General features: G+C 34.3%; 1 protein-coding gene across 16 annotated transcripts in view; it reads right to left on the reverse strand.

Moving 5' to 3' along the window:
• BIRC6 (baculoviral IAP repeat containing 6) overlaps positions 1-24,541 on the reverse strand; it is a 228,904-nt gene that overhangs the window by 95,058 nt on the left and 109,305 nt on the right. For all 16 annotated transcript variants that reach the window (XR_005987661.1, XM_041754078.1, XM_041754087.1 and 13 more), the window contains 14 exons: positions 24,089-24,205; positions 21,296-21,450; positions 20,672-20,798; positions 18,302-18,412; positions 16,741-16,874; positions 14,394-14,521; positions 9,625-10,187; positions 8,472-8,647; positions 6,958-7,054; positions 6,624-6,818; positions 5,649-5,849; positions 1,516-1,795; positions 390-646; positions 10-118 (listed from right to left, as the gene is read on the reverse strand). Coding sequence is in view for 15 of the 16 variants with exons in the window: in XM_041754078.1 (XP_041610012.1) it covers positions 10-118; positions 390-646; positions 1,516-1,795; positions 5,649-5,849; positions 6,624-6,818; positions 6,958-7,054; positions 8,472-8,647; positions 9,625-10,187; positions 14,394-14,521; positions 16,741-16,874; positions 18,302-18,412; positions 20,672-20,798; positions 21,296-21,450; positions 24,089-24,205 (2,650 nt within the window). In the remaining variant the exon portion in view is untranslated. The remainder of the gene's footprint in view (positions 1-9; positions 119-389; positions 647-1,515; positions 1,796-5,648; positions 5,850-6,623; positions 6,819-6,957; positions 7,055-8,471; positions 8,648-9,624; positions 10,188-14,393; positions 14,522-16,740; positions 16,875-18,301; positions 18,413-20,671; positions 20,799-21,295; positions 21,451-24,088; positions 24,206-24,541) is intronic.

Raw genomic sequence — 24,541 nt, forward strand, 5'->3', positions numbered from 1 at the left:
AACATATACCTGTCCTTTGTTCCAGGATCCTGAGTTGTTCCAAGCTGGTAAAGAATATCTATCGTAGAATCGGAAGAGAGTCCATTCAGTCTTCCAAAAAGTAAAGGGCTGTTCAAATCTTACAAAAACGAAACAAAAGGAAGTTTTCACAATTAGCAAATGGAAAAAGAATATTTGCTAAATTTAATTTTAAATTATTTTTTTAATTTTAAATTATTAATTAAAAATAACTCTTTCATAAATTACAACAATAACAAACCAACCCCTAAAATATTGAAAGTAATAATGGAAATTAATTTCAGAAACAGATTTAATCAAAAGATCACGTAATTCAACTGTCATTATTTTGCAGATAGGTAAAAATTAAAATATCAAAGTTAACTGTTCACCTGTAGGATCACTGCCTGATGCTGCACAGTTTCTCAGAAGAATGTCTATAAGTTTCAGGCCAATTCTTGTGGATTGCAGTCCAATCTTTACAAGTACAACCTCAATGTTAGGAGAATGCATTCCACAGTATGGGGACATCAATAAGGCAGCACAAGTCTGTAGTAGATTAGCAGTAGGTGCAGCTGCACTGGCCATCATTCCTTCCAGATCACTGATGTGAGTAAGGCAATGATGTAATAACCGTAACCAACCGATACTGAAATATACAACACAAAATGGCTTATGTGATAAATTTAAGTAGCTCAAATTATTTCTGACATAAAACAAATCAGCATGATGTGTTTCACAAATACCAACCTGTATAAAAAAAAAAATGCTTATAAGATCAACAAGAAATTTAAACACAGTAAGTTTCCTCCATAACAAATAAAAATTCTTAATCACTAATTGCATTTAGATACTATGTGCTTGCCTTTATTTTAGTCAGAAATGTTTATATATATATATATATATATATATATTTATATGTTTAAATACAAATTGCATAGAATTACAGCTGTGAAAAACTATAAAGTCTTGCCAGCTTGAGAATGAAACAAAACCCCTAAATTTTCTTATCAGGCAAAACCTTCAGTAGAATCAATATATAAAATTTTCAACTATCAAAATTTACTAAATGAATGTGAATTAAAGGCTATGTTCGGGTCTTGGTTAATTTGGTCCATTTGTATGGTTCCAATCTAACCCTTCTATTCACTGGCATTTAGGAATTACCATTTAAGACTAGGTCTCTGACTACACGGTCAATTTGTATGGCTCTAATGTATCCTGGTTACAGGTATTCGGAAATTCTTATATTAGACTGTGATCTGAAGAATGGAAACCTATACCCACATATGCCACACTGCAGATTATCTCAAGAATTAAAAACATATAAATCTCAATTTTAACCAGGCTCAAGTTCTACAGAATTAGCATTTCTATTATACATAGTAAAATTATGGTATTATATAAGTTACCTATGGAGCAAAAAACTTCCTATGCTCTAAAAAAGAAACCATGGAATAAAATAACTTCATAAAAAGCTCAGAAAGCTTTACTTTAAGAATGAGATACATAACATACCTTGTTTTGGATACCTGATCTTCAGATGGAAGAAAGGGATTATTAACTGTTGCTGAAGAAGTGGTACCAAAAGCAGTGAGGCCCAGTAATTTAATTTGTGAAAGGCCTAATGTGCTGGCATCTCGTGGGCGATGAAGTCTAAGGCAGACAGCAGAAGCTACTTCAGCTTTTACCAGCTGAATTTTTATGTAGGTGAGACCACTTGTAACAACGGGAGTGGACAAAGGTAGCATGTTTACCCCATCTGCACTCACTTCAACAGACACTGATGATGGGCAGGCTGTAGGAAGAGAATATTGAAAAATTACTAAAGAAAATATGAACTGGACTTCATGGCTTAGTGGAAATCCCAGTAAAACAGCAGCTTTTAGTTATATTCATTATGAATTTGCAAAAGAAAATTTATATGCCACATCATACTTTGTCACTAACTTTCACCATAATTGATTTTGGAACTATTTTCCAACAGAAAATACGAGATCTAGGGATCCCTGGGTGGCGTAGCGGTTTGGCGCCTGCCTTTGGCCCAGGGCGTGATCCTGGAGACCCGGGATCGAATCCCCATCGGGCTCCCGGTGCATGGAGCCTGCTTCTCCCTCTGCCTGTGTCTCTGCCTCTCTCTCTCTCTCTCTGTGACTATCATAAGTAAAATTAAAAAAAAAAAAATTAAAAAAAAATACCAGATCTATAATATAACAAAAATAATATTTTTAAAATTCTGACATTCACCAAAAAATGTGTGTAATCCACATGTACACACTTGAGTCTCTACAAGAAAAAACCTGCCAGGACACCTGGGTGGCTCAGCGGTTGAGCATCTATCTGCCTTTGGCTCAGGGCATGATCCCCGAGTCCCAGGATCAAGTTCCACATCGGACTCCCTGCATGGAGCCTGCTATGGCTCTCTCCCTCTGCCTATATCTCTGCCTTTCTCTGTATCTCTCATGAATAAATAAATAAAATCTTAAAAAAAAAGAAAAAAGACTGCCAAATTTCCAATTGCTCTATTATTTCTACTTTACTCATAATTATCACCAACAATATAAGACATCTGATTAAGAGGCCATGGTTTACTGTTTAGTCATTTGGAAAGAAGAATATAATAAAAACAAAGTGCTTTTCTATCAAATCATTATTTCACTACTATAATATTGCAATGATTTATAATACAGCTGAGTTTAAAACCTGCTTTGCCTCTAGTAATTTAAGTCCCTTTCAAAATTTAACCAAACATCTAAAAGATTTTAAATTATTTTCTGCTAAAATTTAAGTAGGTTCAAGGAAGTAATATGGGAAAATTATTTCTAACATAATACGGAAGCCCACATAATAAACATATCAACTAAACTGATCTTTGATTTTATTTTATTTTTTTTTAAATCTTTTTTTTTTTTAATTTTTTATTTATTTATGATAGTCACAGAGAGATAGAGAGAGAGGCAGAGACACAGGCAGAGGGAGAAGCAGGCTCCATGCACTGGGAGCCCAACGTGGGATTCGATCCCGGGTCTCCAGGATCGCGCCCTGGGCCAAAGGCAGGCGCCAAACCGCTGCGCCACCCAGGGATCCCTGATCTTTGATTTTAATTTTAATTCAATTGTGAAACTAAGAAGTAACTTATACTATATGCCAATTACATGCTGGGTTTACACTGAGAACTAGACAAGTCATATCAATTCTGAAATTTAATCTTCACTTTTAAGACAAGTATCCACATTTTACACAAACTGCAGAGTCAAAGAGATTAAGTAATTCAAACTCCTACATGAACAAAGGGCACATTGTTTTTAAGATTTTATTTATTTGAGAGAGAGTGAGTGAGTGAGCAGGAGGGAAAAGGAGAGAAAATCTAAAGGAGGCTCCCGTGTTGAACACAGTACCTATGACATGGGCCGCATCCCACCATTGGGACATCATGACCTGAGCCAATATCAAGAGTTGGATGCAGGCAGCCCCGGTGGCACAGCGGTTTAGCGCTGCCTGCAGCCTGGGGTGTGATCCTGGAGATGCAGGATCGAGTCCCACGTCAGGCTTCCTGTATGGAGCCTACTTCTCCCTCTGCCTGTGTTTCTGCCCCTCTCTCTGTGTCTATGAATAAATAAAATCTTAAAAAAAAAAAAAAAAGAGTCGGATGCTCAACCAACTGAACCACCCAGGAGCACCAGGGCACATTTTATATTCAAGTCCATATTTGATTCTAAAGGCTATGTTATTTCCACTGGAACAAAATATATCTTCAATTTCTGCTCCAATCCAATAATAAAACTGAAATGTTTTATTGAGCACATTTATAGTAGTGAGCACCTAACCTGGTGATATTTTTTTTAAGAGAGAAAGAGGTGTGAGTAAGCAGAGCAGGATGGAGTGCAGGCCAAAGGGAATGGGGGAGGGGGAGAGAGAATCGTCAGCAGGCTCCAAGCCCCATGTATAGCCTGATGCAGGGCTCAATCTCATGACCCTCAGATCATGGCCTGAGCTGAAATCAAGATGTGGAAGCTCAGCCACCCAGGCACCCCAAACCTAGTGATTTTTTAAAATGAACAGAGTTCTTCCTTGTAACCTCTATCTCAGTTTCCCTATGCAAATTCTAGCCTCACTTTAAAGCCACCATTTACATGGATCACTCTTATTCCTTCTAAATAAAAGCAATCTTGTCTTTATCTTAGATTTTCTTCTACATCTTATATCAACTTACATTTTTACCATGTAATATAATTATTTTGGATCTGTTAAAACACTATGAATTCCTGCATTTTCCTCTTGCCATTATATTCATATATTATATCTGTTTTTATCTAAGAAGTGTGAATTCTACAACTATATTAAATAATAGTAGTTAATTTTCCGAGTGGAAAAATTTATTCTTCCACATATGCCAGAGATCTACAAAGTTTCCCACACCTCTTCATCCAATTATTGAATGACTGTTGATAACAATTAAAATTAATCAGTCAACATAAATGAATGTGACAATTCAACAATTCTGTAAAAATCACTGCTTATACTGAAAGTATTTGGGGATCAAAAATGCAAAACAGTTCTCACATTCCTTTATAAATACTTGAAAGAGTTCTTGCTCCTCTTAATGTAAAACTTGCTTTCTAAAAATTCTTTTGAATTATTTACCTTGCAAAGTGACAACAAAATATATTCAGTGAAAAAAAGCATCGAATGAATGATACTCAATATGGTACAAATTTTAAAAATCAGCGGTGCCTGGGTGGCTCAGTCAGTTAAGCATCTGCCTTTGGCTCAGGTCAAGTTCCCAAACATAGGTCCTAGGATGGAGCCCTGCATTGGGCTCCCTGCTCAGCAGGGAGTCTGCTTCTCCCTGACCCCAGCCCTGCTTGTGCTCGTGAGCACGTATTCTCTCTCTCAATAAATAAAATATCTTTTAAAAATTTTTCTGAAAATCACAAATATTCAAACTATTACAATAACAATTCTTAACGTGTAATTATCTTACAATGGGAAGGGTAATGATAATAATAATAATTTGTATTATCTAACAAATAAATCTAAGCTAATTTCACATTACAGGACTAGCACTGAGGACAGGGCTAGACAAAGTAAGGTTGCTATCTATGGGTATGTAAACTACCTCACCTCAACTTAATCACCTAACCTGGTGATTTTTTTTTTTAACAGCTTAACTTGGGGGGAAAGGGAAGGCAAAATTATATATAACTGAAATATATGTATCTGGATTTCATGAAACATTCTATTTGTTTGAGGGGAATAGCCGTGCTAATTCATTTCATGGGATATGATTTGGTGGCAATGTTGAATATTATACAAAAAACTTCAAAATTAAGCAATGTGGGAATCATACCTAAGGGTTTCACTGTTTGCTGAATATTTTTCTTTTCTTCTTTATTCATTCATTCATGACAGACAGAGAGAGAGAGAGAGAGAGAGAGAGAGGCAGAGACATAGGTAGAGGGAGAAGCAGGCTCCATGCAAGGAGCCTGATGTGGGGACTCGATCCCAGGTCTCCAGGATAGTGCCCTGGGCTGAAGGCAGTGCTAAACCACTGAGCCAACTGGGCTGCCCTGAATATTTTTCTTATTCTTAAATGTTTCTTGATTACAATTTATTTTCATAATGATTCTTTACAAAAAAATATTACTCACTTGCAAGAGATGCAAGGTGAGGTTGGATATGTATTTCTTTCAGAAGCACTGCTGCAGGAAGGTGAATGGTAAGGTCACACCAAGCCTCCTCTGGCAGAAAGATGTAGGACCAAGCAGCAGAACGAGCTCTTCTATGGGGTGGCGTGGCCTGTAAAAGCACCTCAGCTGGTTGGGCAGTAGGACTGCTAGATGTAATTGTACCTATTGAAGATATTTTAAATATAATAAAAAACTTTGTAGAAGAAACCAAATAAAGCATCAAGAACCATTCAAACCATAATAATTAAAACTAGAAAATTTAGCTAAAACTTTGAACATACGATGTTACAGATGTACTTATTAGTACATTTAGCATGATTTGTCACAGTAGTCACAAAACATCAGGACATCTAGTCAACTTGCAAGATGACAAGTTCATTATTAATTATAGCCTAATTTCTTTGTACCACATATTGAAGGAAAACTAAAGTAGAAACAACAAATCTAGCACAATTCTCAATTTACAATGTTCAAGACAACCTTCAACTTTAACATAATGACCTTTATCTTAGTTGTCAATATTCATGGTTTAGAAACATGAAAAGAAATACATAAAAGAAACTGTGTAAACTCAGAAAAGCAGTAACTATTTAAATCTGAAGCTACTTAAAAAAAAAAAAAATCACCCAAAATAAGAAGGAACAAGTCCTTTAAACTGATTAACATTTACAGGGAAAACTGACATGAGAATTTGCTATTTAGTTTACAAATTGTTAAACTATTTAAGCTAGCAATAAAGACAAATGTGATTGCTAAGGAACCAGTAAGTGCTTCCTCCTAATCAACAGAAAGTTTCAAAAACCACTATCTTTAAAAACAATTGTTTGTAATTGGTGTTATTGTAACATAATCACCTTACTTCGACTATTTCTGCTTCATACCAGTTAATAAACTATATAAATTCATACCAATAAGATTTAATAATTCTTTCCTTACCCAGAGGTGCAAAGTTATGAATCCCTTCTGCATTGTCAGGCTCAGAAGCTAGTATTCTTGTTTTCAAAGTGCTATCAACAGCTTTATTTGGACCAGAGTCAAGAAATTTCATAATAGTTGATACCATACTTCTTGCAGTGTTTACAATAGCCCTTGTACTAGTAACCATATTGTTGCAAATGAGCTGAACGCCACCTAAATTTACAAAATACGTCAAATGAAATTATCTTTAGATAGTTTGACACTGACTCATCTTTTGGAGAACACTACAAAAATGAGATCATACACTGTCAAATGAAGATACTTAAATGACATTTTTTGGAATTTATCTTACCCATATCATGGAATGCTTTCAAGGCATCACTAGTATCCAATACTCTCAAAATAAACCACAGTAATGGTTCAGATAACTGGCAAGTAGCAAGAGAGCCCTAAAAACAAAAAAAAACAAAAACAAAAACCCACATGTGTATACCTTTAAAATCATAATTATTAATATCCTGTGAATTAGAGCAATTAAACTTATTAAGTATAACATTTTTCTATAGTTAATTATTCTAAAATGGTAGTCTTAATCTAAACCACTAAATAGAACATATCCGCCAAAATACATAAGAAATCTTACCCGAATCAGAAAGGAAGTGTAGTCTCCTCTCTGAATTCAGAGTCTTTTTCTAAAGCATCTGTCTATACCTACTATTATCATTTTTGAGCTTAAATTAACGTGCCTTGATTTTATCTTCCATTAGACACTACTTTCATTTAAATATTGATTCTTCTCAATCTTTTTATCTACTCATGGAGAAATATACATATATGTGCAATAAAAATATAAGAAAATAATTTTACACTGACATACAAAATACTCTTCAAGAAAGTATGTTTTTCTCCTGTTGTTTAAAGATCTTATTTATCCAGTTGAGAGAGAGTGAGAGAGTAAGAGCATAGGAGCGGAGGGAGATGGAAAAGCAGACTCCCTGCTGAGCAGGGAGCTTTGATGGGGGACTCAATCTGGGGACCCAGGGATTATGATCTGAGCTGAAAGCAGACATAGATGCTTAACCAACTGAGCCACCCAGATGCCCGAGAAAGTACGTTTTAAAAGCAAACATATTTGAAAACATTGTAAATGGGCTAAAGTTAAAATAATCACACTGGTTCCTACAATTTCATTTTATAAGAAAGATAAAAAGCAATAATATTCTAATCTATTTTTCTTTCTTTTTAGGTTTATTTTTATTTATTTATTTATTTTTAAAGATTTTATTTATTCATGAGAGACAGAGAGAGAGGGAGAGACAGAGACACAAACAGAGGGAGAAGCAGGCTCCATGCAGAGACCCGATGTGAGACTTGATCCCAGGACTTCAGGATCACACCCTGGGCTGAAGACGGTGCTAAACCACTGAGCCATCCAGGTATCCCATAACCTACTTTTCTTCTAAAATTATCCAAATCCCTTTTAGCTGAAAGAAACATGCAACATAGCTTGAAAAAAGTTGCATTAGATTTTCATATTAGTAGTATTTTCATACTACAGAGAACATTTTCATATTCAACTATGCTATCTCTAGGGGAAAAGAAAACCTACTTCTTGAGACAATGGGGGAAAATATCTAAAATTTAAGAATATGTTTTACTCTCATATCACTGTGGTCATTTTTGACAATATCAACTCTAGAAACTTTACATTTTAATTTCTATCAATAGTCTATAGTTCTTACCTGATGCTGCTGTTCTTTTTTCAGTACATGATGTGAGCCCTGGTTCTCTGTTCTACAAACAATTCTCTATTCCCATTGCTAGAAGTTATTTACATTACTAAAATAGTTGCTAGGTTGAACTTACTTGTCTGCCCATATATCCACAGGCCATGTAGGTTAAAATTGGCTGCAGCATCATGTGGACTGTAGAAGCTTTTTTACTGAGAGTTGTCAGTATGGTAAATAATCCATCCCCAACCGATATGGCATCTAACCCACCATGAAAGTTCTCATGTTTGGTAAGATGTAGTCCACTTGCTCCTAGTTTAAATAAAAAGATGACACCTTTACAAAAACATATACCCTTAAAACCAATAATAATTAAAACAGAGGCTTAAAAAGTCATTTCTCCTGAAACCACTGAAGGATCGATATGTAACAGTTATATATATGTGTGTACATGTGTGTAGAACATATACATATAGTAGAAACTGAGTTATTTATCACAGCATTCAGTAAAGCATATTTTTGGGTATCTTCTTACATATCTCTGTTGCTGCTGACAATAAAAAGCTGCTGCTCTGTTGTACAACTGAGGAACGTCATCTTACATATTAGCTATGTATAAAGAAGAAAGGAAACGGGAGAGAAAGTAAATGATGTTGGTATGTAACTGTACTTCATCTAATTACAAAAAAAAAAGATATGATGACTGTTTCCTTTACACAAAGAATTAAGGTAGACTAGAATGAATTTTGTCACAAGTTACAGAAGTTTAATTATTTTAAAAACTTAACATAAGATATTAGCTTTCAAGCAAGCAGAAAAGTTAAGCAACAGTTTAGAAATTTTACACTGATATATGTGTCACAGAAACTGTCACACTTCAGATAAAATTTTATATTTCATTTAAGAAAATGTGAGTAAATAAACCTTACTGGTTCCCTAATATAAAATTTAATGTGAAATTCTTCATCTTTAAAATATTAGAGATATACAACTATAAACTGTAGTACTTTACTTATAAGACTGACTTTTTCTTAATTTAAGAAACTGCTAGTCATTTGGTTAGTACTTTCCAATTTTTAAAAAATTCACATTTAAAATTCTTCCTAATTACAATTTCACTTATTGATAGCCACTCAATAAAAGTTTTCACTTGCATCATACAAAGAAGTTTGCAATAAAGTAGCTTTACACTATAAGGTAATAGAAAAAAAAAATGAATCAATATGTTGCTAAAGAAAAGAGCTACAATTCCCGAAACAATATAAGATTAAATATTCTTAAATACTTACCAATTATCATCGCCATGGCACTGCTATTACACAGGCCCAGAGCAGACAAAATTTGGCTCATAATCTGCTGGTTGGCTAACACTAAGTCAGCAATATATGCAGGTGATCCTTGAATACTACCACTGCTTCCATTACTATCTTTGCTTCCTGAGACTTTTTCTTCATCTGAAACACTGTCTGTTGTATTGGTGGTCACAGACACTCTTGCACTGTATTCTCTATTGTCTGAAAGAGGCAGCTGTACTAAAATGTTAACCAGTTTTAACAAATCGAACATAAGTTGATCTCTTGTCATTTCTCCACAAACGGCTTTTGCATCACCTGGACGAATGAGGTTGGCAAAGAGTCCCCCAAAGCAAGCTCGAGCACCCACCGAGCTATCAGATCCACTTCGAGACATTACTTTGTCTGAGCAAGTGATATAGTGGTGCACTAAAAAGGTGACAGACTCAATTACAGCAGAAATAGTACTAACGGAAACAACTTCAAAATTCTGTTCCAGAGTAAATTCTAAGAGCTTTACTTGGGCATCAAGAGGTCCTTGGCCTGTCTGGAAAGCACCCCTGCAGAAAAAGAGAGAGGATTAAAAATCTATGCTTAACTTTTTGAAAAGTAACCACCACAACACAAGAAAGCTAAAATAGCAATTAAACTCTTGGTATTCATTGTTTCATTTTGCAGTAAATGGTTTCCATTTCTTCCTAAGTCATTCTTATCCTCTTCTCCTTTTACACAAAATCAAAAATGACTTCCCTTCCAAATAGAAAATTAAAGGACAAGTAAATCAAAGAGGTGATTTTGAAACTCCAGACTAAAATATTTTAGCATCACATAACACTCCTCATAAAATAAGCTCTGGTTTTTCATATCCTCAAATGGTACTATTTCAAACATTCTCTACTGATTATGATTTTCAAAAATTAAGATTCAGTCAAATAATTTTTGTGCATCAAGATCAAATGCTCTCAACTAGGAACGCCTGTGTGGCTCAGTGGTTAAGGATCTGCTTTTGGCTCCGGACACGATCCCAGAATTCCGGGATTGAGTCTCGCATCGGGTTCCCTGCATGGAGCCTGCTCCTGCCTCTGCCTAGGTCTCTGCCTCTCTACCTCTGTATCTCTACGGAATGAATGAATGGATGAATGAATGAATGCCCTCAAATACTGCTCATGCCTAAATATAAAAAGGTGGAGAGAATAGTGCCCCCAAATTAACAAAAGAAAGTGAAACTAACTATAAAGCCACATAAACCCATTGGAGAGCCTGAAATCCATGAAAAGATAGGCACCTCCAAGGACCATTGGCTCTCCCATGGCAGAATTTGAGAAGAGACACTGGAAACATTCAAATATTTAACGACTTGTTAAATCCTGGTGTGTGTGAAGGTAATAACACAAAACCCTTGGTGTTCAAAGCCATTCATAGGCACCCAACAGCCCCAACTCCCTACCATACATTTTGCCCTATGCATCTATTCTGTTTGGCGGTTCCTGAGTTACATACTTTATAACAAACCAGTAAATGTAACTTAAGTTTTTTTTCTCTGGGTTCTGTGTCATTTTCATAAATTATCAAAACTGAAGAGACTACTGTGAGAACTCCTTGGTTTGTGTCCAAATGTGACAGAAGTGTGGCAGCCTGGGACCTGGGACTTACAAGTGTCCTCTCAAATGAGGGTGGTCTTACAGAATTGGAGACTTAAACCCTGTGAGTCTGATGCTGACTTTGGAAAGTCTCAGAACTGGATTGAATTGCAACGCAAAGCTTCTCTGAAAATATCAGTTATAGTGATAAACTTCTAGCAAAAATGACATATATATTGGGACGCCTGAGTGGCTCAGCGCTTGGGCACCTGCCTTCGGCTCGGGTCATGATCCCGGGATCCAGGATTGAGTCCCGCATTGGGCTCCCTGTGAGGAGTCTGCTTTTACCTCTGCCTGTGTCTCTGCCTCTCTCTCAGTCTGTGTCCCTCATGAATAAATAAATAAATCTTAAAAAAAAAAAAAGACATATAGAAGAAATGAACAAATTCAAGATGCAAATGCCAAATGTCCCTCAAAAAGAAACAGAAAGCCTGAATAATCATTCACTTGTGAAACAAACTGAACATTTCCCCTATAAGAGAACTCCAGACTCCGTATTACTCAGGGGTGAGTAATATCAAATATTTATGTAAGCAATAAGACCGATTTCACACAACCTCTTGCAGAAAAAAGAGACACCTTGAATTATGAGTTCAGGATTACCTTGATATAAAAAACAGACACTTCACATAAAAACTAGACATTAGGGACGCCTGGGTGGCTTGGCAGTTGAGCGTCTGCCTTTGACTCAGGGTGTGATCCCAGTTCAGGGATCGAGTCCCACATTGGGCTTCCCGCAGGGAGCCTGCTTCTCCCTCTGCCTATGTCTCTGCCTCTCTCTGTGTGGGTCTCATGAATAAATAAATAAAATCTTAAAAAAAAAAAAGACATTATAATAAAAATGCAAACATCCCTCATAAACTATATTCAAAATAAACAAAATGTTAACTAATTCAATTCACTAAGGTATGAAAATGATACTGCATCATGAACAAGTGAGTAGTGGAGTATATCCTAGAATATATAATGATCAACACTTTTAAAAAAAGCAGTCAATGTAATTTCACCATGCTTATAGACTACACAAGAAACAACATATGATTGTTTTCAAAAGATGTAGAGAAAGCATTTTGCAAAATCCAAGAGTTAATACAAGATTTTTTTAAAACCTTAGCAAGTTAAAAACACAAAAAAACCTCAATTTGGTATCAGGCATCACAAAGGAAGCTACATCTAATGATATTTCTACTTCTGAAAGATCTCTACTTCTGTAAGAGAAAAAAAATAAAAAGGGCAAATTGAATCACTTCAATCAATCATACTGCAGGTCTAACCAGGGCGTTAAGAAAGGAGGCAGGGCAGGGTTTGGGGACTAACGCATACTTGTTAGAAATGAAGAAGTAAGACTGTTTTCATTCACTGACCGCGTGACTGTAGACAAAGAAAAATCCAAAGAGGCTATATTATTTTTCCTAAATTGATCTGTAAATCTATGCATTCTCAGTTAAAATCCAGCAGGGTTTTTGTTTTGTTTTATTTTGGGCAGTGCAGACAAGAATCAATAAATGTATTCTAAAACTTATATGGAAAAGCAAAGTAATGAGAATAGCCAAAACAATTCTAAAAAAGAATAAAGCTGGAAAATCTGCACTACCAGATTTCAAGAAACTATGAAGGTATCAAGGCAATAGGTATTGGAAAATTATAGACAGGGACAACAATTCTACAGAAGAGAGTCCAGAAACAGAGCAAAACAATTATGATCAACTGATTTTTTAAAATACATACAAAGAGAATTCAATGAAAAAAGCAGTCTTTGCAATAAATGGCATGGGAACTGGACATCCACAGGCAAAAAAATAAACTTTAACCCAAATGCAACATAAACCTAAAAACTAAAACTATAAAATCTCTAGAAGAAAATAGAGCAGATCATTTATTTATATGACCTTGGATTAGGCAAAGATTTCTTTTTTTTTTTTAAGGATTTCTTTTTATGGCACAAAAATAATATATAAAGGGAAAACCTGACAAGTAAGACTTCATCAAAATAGAAAACTTGTTTTCTGAAGGATACCATTAAGAAAATGAAAATACCATCTACAGACTAATAGAAAGTATCTGCAAACACTTACCTGATAAAATTGAATGACCTCTTTATAATAGGATGGCTATTTTTCAGTCATATAATTATTTTACCTAAAAGCTCTGCTCAGGATACCAGAGACTTTCTTAAAAAATATAGAAAACACGGGGCAACTGGATGGCTCAGTCAGTTAAGCGTCTGACTCTTGATTTCGTCTCAGGTAATGGTCTCAGGGTTGAGGTCAAGCCCCATGTTGTGCTCTGCACTGGCATAAAGCCTGCTTGGGATTCTCTCTCTTCCTCTCCCTGTGCCCCTCCCACCCACCCCACTCCCACAATCTCTCACTCTTGCTCTCTAAAAAGGAAATTTTCATCAGAAAGTAATGTCAGATTTTATGAAATGTCTTACAATATGAAGATAATAATTCATTAATATGATATGTATTATGATATTTAACCACTCATGCATTTTAAGAATAAACCCCCCATGGTCACAATTTATTCTTTTAGCATGCTGCCTGATTTTGTTAGTAAATTTATTTAGATTTCTCTATGAGACTGACATGTAATTTTTTTTTTAAAGATTTATTTACTTGGGAGAGAGAGCAGGGGGAGAGAGAGAAGCAGACACCCTCTGAGCAGAGAGCCATGAGGAGCTCAATCCCAGGGATCATGACCTGAGCCAAGAGGACAGATGCTTAAATGACTGAGCCATCAAGGCGCCCGGTAATTTTCTTTCTTTAGCTCTTTTTTTCAGGTTTTCTTACAAATTGGTTTCAAATAAAATCTTTGGTAGCTTTAATACTCTCTCTGTATTCTAGAACAATTTAAACAATTTCAAGTAAATTTCACTAATCTATGAAGAAAGCATTAAAAGCAAGCAGAGATCTGACACACTATGTTTTCTTCATAGAGTTCAAGAATCAGAACTATAATAAAATGGAATGAAAATAGTCAGGAGAGAAATGGATAAACCCTTCCCTCTTAATTCCTACTATACTGCTAATCTGTTCCAAGATAAACCTCCAACCAAGGGGGAATTTCTCTGAAGGATCACATATTACTTTTATATAAGGAATAAATGTATACAGTGAAATTTACCTTTCTGTAGAAAGTATATGAATCAGCTTGAGCAAAAATTCACTGAATATCTGAGGACATGTTGAAGAAAGATGCACTTGTAATCGGGTAAGAAATTCTTGCATAGCTTGTGTAGCTGTTGGACCAACCTGAAGAGAAATGAAAACTTTTCAATAATTTTTAAATGAATAATTCTATAAATGGTATTGTCAAGTCAAGCACTATACTCTTTTAACCTTTCATATGAAGAATGAAAATATTAACAGTGATATCAGAAAACCAATTAACTTTTTATTTTTTTAATTTTTTAAAAAGAGTATTTATTTATTTATTCATTCATTCATTCACTAGAGACCCAGAGAGAGAGAGAGAGAGAGAGAGAGAGAGAGAGAGAAAGAGACAGAGGAGAGAGGCAGAGACACAAGCAGAGGGAGAAGAAGGCTCCATCCAGAGAGCCTGATGTGGGACTCGATCCCGGGACTCTAGGGTCATGCCCTGTCAGAAGGCAGGCGCTGAACTGCTGAGCCACCCGGGATCCCCCAATTAACTTTTTAAATATATTTCTTTTAAACTGAAAACTATAAATTCTAGTGTCAGTAATTTTATCATTATGGTTTAGAACTTATAGTAGGTTTATGTAACAAGACAAAAAAAATTCACCTGAATTACACAAGAAATGCATTCATAATGATTTCAAAAGTACAAAAAAACCTTTTGCACTGATTTTCACAAACCATCTTATTAATTACCTATTTCAAAACAGAAGCACTCAAAGAGGTTAAGTGATTCACAAATAGTCATGCTTCTAATGACTAGCAAGCAAATACTAACATGAATGAAAAAAATAAAACCACAAAGAAAAACTCTAAAGGTAAAAACAAACCCGTACCATTTCATTAAAAAATGCTTTCTCAAACTTCACTGTCATCAATGAAAGAAATGATGGTGAGAACCATACAAAGTAATCTGAGGTATGTTTTGGAATGTTTTGTAACACTTCTCTATATGATTTTATTCTATCCCAATTTGCTATGATCACAAAACCTGTGAGGAGTTTTGGTAAAATTCAATGTAATATAACTCTTCACACTGTTTGTAGTTAGATAAACTTAATTTCATAGCATTCTTAATCAAGCTTCCTATATAAAATTAAGATATCAGAGGAAAGTCTGAATTTCAATAACTTACTATGCCTTTAAAAAAATCAAAAGTGGGAAGAAAAGAAATCTCCATTTTATGCAATAGCATGCTCTCCAACAGCTGGCACTACTCGTAATAAGTCGTATAACTGTGGGCAATGCAAATAAAGCATCTTTTCTTGTATGTAAAATAATAAAGTTAGAATCAATGATCCCAGGAATCTTCACATTCCAAATTCATAAATCTCTATGTACAATAGTCACTTGATAATATGCCTGTTTCCAATAAAACTCTGGCCCCATCTAACTACAATAGTTTCTTCTCTTATTTTCATCCTTGTTTCATTTGTTTCTTTATGATCTGCAGAATCAAAGTATATGCAGTATGAGAGCACTGACTAAATGTATCCAATAGAATTTAAGCTCCAAGAAGTCTTGGCCTTGGTAACTACTTTTATGTCCAGCACCTAGAATGATACCTGGATCTAGCACACAGAAGCCTCTTAAAAACTTACTGAATATATGAAACATTAGAAAGGATGCCACTATTACAGACAAGTCAGCTAAATGAGAATTTGCCTAATGGCAAATCCAGAGAATAATTTTTAAGATGGTAAGTTTAAAAGTTGATAATGTTTAAAAGATGATAATGTTGCATCACCTCCACTAAAAAGACGCCATGAACATTAAATATAAATTTTACATAAAAAGAAAATGTAGAAATATTTTAAAAGGCAGTCCAATGTAATAAGAAGTTATTTGACATAAAGGGAGTTTACAGTAAGGCTAAAAGTGTTTATAAGCTCTGAGCAATATCACTTATTTTTTGTTAAATAATATATTTAATATTATAAAATGATTAAGTTAAATTATCAATCTTGCTAGTAAAGGTCATTATTTTTAAAAATGTTTTAATTCCAAATTTCTGAAATGCTACCCTTACAGATATTTTTTCAGAATGCCTCTTAAATTATCCAAACTTAATGCCAAAAATGTATACCTTCATAAAAATACAGTAAAAAAATCAAGAAAAAATTTACTACTCACTATGCTTCAGTTATCACTAATTATGTATCATTCAAAAGATATTATATTACATTGATACATAAAATAGTATCACTTAACACCTTAGCAATTTTACGCATTAGGTGCATTAAGTTTTTCTTTACAAATGTAATATGTTTATTGACTAGTCTGAGCCTATCACTAGGTTACAGAAGTCATCTTACCTGCGGACTATGTTGATTTGTTCCATGTGGACTGGTGCCAGAAAGAAATTTCACTAATACATGAATCAGGTTTGGATCTGAAACCAGCAGATGGGCAGTACTCTCCTGAGTTCCAATGGCACTGCTCGAACCAGCTGTAAAACATTTTTTAAAAAAAGAAAAAAGCTCTTAACAAATAGACCCTAATACAACAGAAATGTAGTCTTTAAAATGTCTTAGTTTCAAGAAAACTCACCTATTTCTGAGCTAGTTTATTAAAAGTGTCTGAATCACTACTGTACTGACTGTGTTGGACTCATTATTTTCATCTATCTTGTCTAACTTCTAAAGGGACTATAAAAAACAGCTGGTTTAATATGCATCTTATTTAATACAGTCAAGTGGAAAAGAATTAAATTCTTGCTGACCTTTTGGTGAGCCTATTCTTGGTAATCATTTCCCTCTTTCAGAAACAGAGATCTACGTTTTGGGCAAATCTTAACCCTGCTTTCCAAGTTCAATCTAGGCAAAAACGATTCACTTTTACATGTCAGTAGTATAAAGGTTGCACACTATTAAATGATACACAGGTAACACACCAGTTTTCTGAACTGATTAAAATATCCTTTGAGTTAAAGCTATCTTGAATATGAGACAGTGATGTTTTTGAGCTCATATTTGGAAACATATTCCAAATGAAAAAACAAAAAAAAAGAGGAACAGCACTTTGATGCTAAATAATGACTGAAGTTGACATTTATCAATGTGACAGAGCTATTTAATGAAATTAACCAGAAACAGAATGGGGATGAAATCTACCCATTTCTTATCATACCTATAGACAGAATGAAGACTTCAATTCATAAATGGCTAGGCCTTACTGTCTACTGCGAACTTTCATCTCTATCACAATAATCTCAAGAATGCCAAGTAAAACCCAGACTTAAATGTGAAAAATAAAAATTAATACACACTACAGAATATAATGAAGGGATAGCTTCATGACTTCAAGATACATAAAGCCATAGAAAGCAATAAAATTTCCTTAATCAAAAGGTGCAGAAATTATTTATAATTACATAAATATCTATCTTAATTACAATGAGAAAGAGGAAGGTAGAAAAACCTATTATCACAATCTAAGAAAAAGCAATTATAATTCTATGAATACAGCTTTTAGTGGTAAACTAAATCATATGTTCATGAATTTAATAATCATTTTTTTGAGGGCAAAGGTACTTTAAAAAGAAAAGTATAAAACAGCAAACATTTTATTTTTATTTTGTACTCTAAAAGCAATCACTTTTATTTTAATAAGTAGTAAGCTTTGAGAAAGTAAAACTATGATTTCACCTGGTGATTTTGGCAGATGAGAGTATTTTATTAAAATAAGGAAGCACAAAGCCTAAGATAAATATATAAGAACAAATTCAGAAGAGACAGAGTCAAATAAGTATAAAATTTTTTCACAATGATATCAGTTTTTGGGAAAATATTAAGAATCTGAAGGTAAGAATAAAGAAGTACAGGTCAGAAATTTAAAGGAATAAATAGGTTTAAAGGAATAAATTTTTGAACTTACAATTAAGCTGCATATTTGTCATGAGTGTTAGACTATGAAGCACAAGGCACCATGTCCGGAGCAAAGTGTTGGGATACCAAGCTAACACGGTGAGAAAGCTAGTTATTGATGCTATACAGAAAAGAGAAAGGGGAAAAACTTTTAAGTAAGGAAAACCAAATGTTTATTAAGAATTAAGAATAAAATGAATAAATTTTAAAATATGACACTATTTCTTTGAATCAACTACCTAGTGTTCTCAAAACATAGAAATGAAGTTAATTAAATTAAATAATTTGAATATTATTAAATATTAATAATATTAAATACCATTAAACATCACTAAAACATTAAGAGTTAATAATATTTTATAGCTAAGTTTAAAGCTCAGCCCATAACACATAAAATGTTATCACAATAATGTGCTGTCCTTTTCCAACTACAGGCACTTCTACTGTAACATAGTTTGTTTTTTTTTTTACTAAAAATCTTCACATTCTGCAAGACCAAAACCGGAAAATAATAGGGGACACTGGAAAAACAGGGAAGGAGTAAGACCACTGAAAACCAATGCAACTTCACAAAAGTACAAGCTAGAATAATTAGGTCACTTGCAAGGCCCAAGTAACTTGGAAGTACTCATGGCAGCTGGATAAGCCAAAGTCAAAATGTACAAAAATAATACACTGCCCAGACTGTGCTCTTCAAACACCCTTTAAAAATGGCTGATTCCAGATTTCAGGCTGTAATACACACAGACTGAAATATTTATCATATTAAACGCTAACAAAATCATAGGGTGAATATAAAAACAACAGCTAAGAAAGGAGCATCTTACTGGTCACAAATGGCAAAATTTACCATTAATAAGGATAATTATAACTCAAAAAATATTTTAAAATCCATAACTTATACAATTATTTATTAAAGAAACTAACTGATCATGCACATAGACCGCTTGTGAACCAATTCAATACAAAAACTTTTAAAAAAAGTTCTAGCATTTTCCCTGCCACTATTATACAAATGTACAAGAGAGGGTGGTGACATAATAGCCTATGAAAGGAATTTTCTTTTTATGGAAATATTTCAACTAAAATAGTGACAGAATCAGACTTTTTGCATTTTTGAAACCTTTAATGAATTATTAAGGGCATTGATTATTATGAATTATTATGAATTCTTAAGACTGAGCATCAAATTCTAAACAATGTAAAAAGAAAGGCAATCTATGAAATTGCCTTTTTAAAAAAATCAGATTAATACAGGTCTAACTACTAATTCATAGGAAATCAAGAGGACATCATGGAGATATAATCACTAAAAATCAGGATGCAGGAAATCCTAAAAGACAAATGACCAAACTTCTTTGATAAATGACTTTGTTAAGGGCATAAAAAAAAGACAAGGAGGGAACCTATTCAGATTAAGAGGGATTAAAGAAACAATGAAAATATATGGATCTTATATGGATTCTATTTCAAATTTTAAAAAAATTTTTTAATAGTTGAGGCAACTGGAAATCTGAATACTAACCAGGTATCTGAGGATAATAATGAACAGTTATTTATTTCTTTCTCATCAATTCTTGTTTATGTATAATGGTTTTCACAATTAACAAAATTGAAAATAACAATGGGAGCATAATTTATAATGATTATTAGTATAATGGAAGAAATGAAAACCTATTAATTAAAGCTGGGCTGGTTCTTGCCAACAAAACACAGATTAAAGTAGGACTGTGAGCCACAGTCTGTGAGCTCTGTTGTACAGAGCTGTCACTAAGATTGAAAGACAAGCCTATGAAAGCAATGCAAGATACAGCATGCACCTCTGGCTAAGAAGAAAGCATCAGAAACAGATGATCATTATTTTTCTTAAAATATAACTAAAATAAAAAGATATATATATATAACTAAAATAGATTTCTGCAGCAAGAGCTAAAGGATACCTCTATTTCTGTAGAAGGATATTATTTTACTCCCATTATTTCCACATTCCTGCACTTGTCAAAAGAAAAAAAAAACACCCAAGAGCTAACTAATGCTACTTCCACAGGAAATGGACATCCTTCTCCAACTTTTCAATTCCCTTAGCGCTGATTCACATTTTTAAGAAACACCAGTGGCAACAGAACAGCTTACGAACAACGTATTTTTTGGCAATACAAAGATTAACACTGCAAATTTTAGTTACACACAGGCAGAAGGTAATACAAACCAGAGAAAAAGATCTTGTTCTCTCCTGAAAATTATCAATTAAAAAAAGGGTTTTCCCCCCACTAAAACACTCTAAGCCTAATGACAAACAAAAATTTGGTAATATTAACCTAACGTTGCCTTTTTAGTTTATTTAATCTATGTTAATAATTTTCCTTCTAATAAATCTTACCCTGATTTAATGAAATGACAGGTATTCGATTAGCATTATATAAAAAAATGTCTGCTCCATTTTCTTTGTTTCCAGATGAACTAGAATTCAGGCTCAATGTGAGCCACAACTGGAGAAGTGATTCCAACTGAAAAAGAATGAAAATTGACGGGTGGGGATGGGGAGGGAATGTATCTATTATATAATGAAATACTATTTAAAGAAAAATCTTATGAATGAATCCCTTTGAGTAATTAATTTTTCTATTAAATATTTCCTCTGGTTACTTCAATTCAGTTGGCAAGCAAACACATCTTAAAATTCTTGACATAACAAAATTTAAACTGAATTAAAATTTATCATTTACCTAATACATATAGTTTGCTAAATTAAAATAGGTTGATTCAAGTCTTTAAATACAGGTATGTGTATAACATATAACTAGAATTACAGTAATAAATCTTAAAAATCATAAAAATTATAAATAACCTATCACTGAAGATCTGTGGTTATCAAAGGATCTCCAATATTTTTCCATCTGAGATAATGAATAAATCACCCCTGTCAGGTTGAGAAAGATCTCCCCAGTTCTTTTCATCTCTGGCTATAACGTGTGAAAATATACCATTTCTCCTGAAATCATACCTGAACATGATGGACTTGAAGCATGGAAAAAAGTTTGTTGAAACAAACATTTAACATTGGGACAGATGATAACTGTATAATAAGCTGGTTGGATTGGTTCGCTGCTTGTAAACCCCCTAGAAGTGAATCATCTGTTCCAGTAGGGGACTGTGATACTGAAAATTAAACACAATTATGATTTTATACACAAAGTATCAGGAGAAATGTTCACTAGCTATTAGTATGTATAGGTAAGTGAAATCTTTAAAAACTTTTTAATTGCATTCCTAAGAATGGTTCATTGTTATACTATTTGAAAATCTGTTAATGTTTACAACATTACCTGAAAGTCAAACAGATAATCATCAAAGAGAGAAGTTCCCCAATTCACAGCATTTGTCCATCAAAGTAATAAAGCCTTACTCTCTAGCAATTTTTATTTTCAATTTTTCCCTATTTAATGAGGAAAGGGAAGAAAAAGCAGAATCTTGACTAATTCTTAAGAAAGTAGTTTTAGAATAATTTAGACTCTAGCCCATTGATTCTTTTTTTTTTTTTTTAAGATTTTATTTATTTATTGAGAGAGAGAGAGAGAGAGAGAGGCAGAGACACAGGCAGAGGGAGAAGTAGGCTCCACACAGGGAGCCAGACGTGGGACTCGATTCCGGATCTCCAGGATCACACCCCAGGCTGCAGGCAGCACCAAACCACTGTGTCACCGGGGCTGCCCTAGCCCATTGATTCTTAACCTTGATTATACATTAACATTATCTGGGAATCATTAAAAATTCTGATGTCAAAGTCATACACCAAACTAACAAATGAGTATATATATTCATGGGGAGCCAAGAAATACATGAACTCTAAGAAAAGTTTTACATAAGTTTAAAAAGTTATTATGGGAAAGGGGGGACACAGTTCTAAACAGGACAATAATCAAAAGACACAATATTAAGAGAAACAGATACAAATTACAAAAGCATCTTCTAATAAATTGTTTTAAACAAGAAACGTCTAACAAAGAAAAGGGCTACTGAGGTCAGTACTGAGTTGTTTGTGGTCATAGAGAGCTGGCCCAACAAAGAGAGCCCTCCATTACTGACAGATAAGATACAATATTAGTGGATCAATATTGTTATCTTTTGATTGGTTGACCTTTTCTTTAGTTTTCACTTTTCTATCTCCCAACCCAAGATAAGAAATAAATGACACCAGCAAAGCAAAAGAATTCAATTTGACACAGAAAAGTCTAAAAACTCAAATTTCTCTAATGCACTGTAAACTCTCCTTCACAGGGGAAGAAGAACAAGATGCTCTTTCTAGATTCTAACCAGTACATCTACCCTTTAACTCACCATGCTCCAGAGAAGGTGAAGTAATTTCTCGGCCTAAGAAAAATAAAGACATCACTATCTCCCTAGCCCAGCTCCTTAATCTTTTGTCTTTGTGAGACAGGCTGCTATCTATCTTAACTGTGCCTGTCTGATAGGAGGCAATCTACCCAAGTCTAGCATTCTATTTCAGCAAACTACTGCCTGATGATCAAAATAAGCAGGCCTCCTGACAGTGTAACAGTTTATGTATCAACCATGTCCATTGGTTTAGATATTGTCTACAGCTACTTTATTGCTACAAAGTCATATTTGCATAGTTACCAACACACTGTACAGCTCAGAAAGCCTAAAATATTTACTCTCCGGTCCTTTATATCAAACATTTGCCTTCCTTTGATGTAGATAATTAGGTAGTAAATCCTCTCAATTTAGCAGTTCAATTAGGCCTATATATATTTCTTCTATCCTAGTCTTAAAGGATGATAAAGATGCCACTGCAGTAGCATCCCCTTATCTGTAGTTCTGCTCTCTGTGGTTTCTGGCTCCAGTTACTAGCAGTCAACTGCAGTTAGGAAGCAGATGATCCTTTGATTGACAGGTCAACAGTAGCCTAAACTCCATCTCAATGCCTACATCATTTACCTCACTTCATCACATCATGCAGGTATTTTATCACCAAACATCACCATCAGAAGGGTGATTGAGAAAGAGACCCCATTCACATCTTTATTACAGTATAGAATTATTTTACTATTATTGTTAATCTTACTGTGCTTAAATTATAAATCAAACTTTATTATAGGTATAAATATAGAGAGAGAAAAAACATGATATATAAAGGGTTCAGTACTATCTGTGGTTTCAGGCATCCCATTCCATCTCCTCAAAAGGGGGTGACTGCTACATTTGAAAATGCACTTTACTGGGACGCCTGGGTGGCTCAGCAGTTGTGTGTCTGCCTTCAGCTCAGGGCATGATCCCAGGATTCCGGGATCGGGTCCCACATCGAGCCCTCTGTGTGGAGCCTGCTTCTCCCTCTGCCTATGTCTCTGCCCCCCACCCCCGGTGTCTCATGAATAAATAAAATCTTTAAAAATAAATAAAGAATAAAAATCCACTTTATCATAAATGTGGATGTAATGCAATGAACTCGTAAGCAGCTAGCTAAGCAGACAACTCTAGGAATTTCATTAACCATACAACACAATAACAAAAACACCACTCAGGTTTTGGACTGAATGTAAACATACTACTACATAGAGCTGTTCTGTTCCCCTTCCACTTTCCCAATTTATTAATCCTTTATCTTATCTCTCAACTTGCTACTAACTTAGTGAGGGAGAGGTGCTATAATATTTAGCCCACTCAGACTCACACCACATATGGAATTTAAAAATCTGTCCTCACTAAATGCACTTTAAAATAATCTAGAGATAAATCATTTGTTGCAATAATCTTGAGAATGGTGATTTTCACTTACATGTAGGAGATGTATTTGTTAATGCCTGTAAAATGGAATCTGCTTCCAAGGTAGACATCATTTTCAACATAAGTTCTGCTTGCTGTTCAAGTCCAACTTCTAGGCGAGCATCTAGGGCTACAAAAAGCAATTAAAAGAAAAAGAGCTATTTGATAATTATTTCTCATGTCCTACTTCCTACAATAAAATGCTGACATCCAAATGCAAAACAGGGTGATGAGTATGTCCTCATATAAGAACAACCTGTCAGGGATTATCAGCCACAGCAGGTACCAATATCTGTGCAAAGGAGGCTAAAAATGGGAGACTGGTTTTATAGAGAGAGGCAGATCCAAGAAATGAAGGAATGATAACAGAAGCAAATTCGTTAAGAATAATGAGAAATAGGTTCCTCGCTGTTGGAGAAAAGAAATATAAATATAGAAAGGGAGAAAGTTAAAATGAAATCTAGGT

The sequence above is a fragment of the Vulpes lagopus genome, chromosome 5 (genome assembly GCF_018345385.1).
Source record: "Vulpes lagopus strain Blue_001 chromosome 5, ASM1834538v1, whole genome shotgun sequence".
NCBI lineage: Eukaryota > Metazoa > Chordata > Mammalia > Carnivora > Canidae > Vulpes > Vulpes lagopus.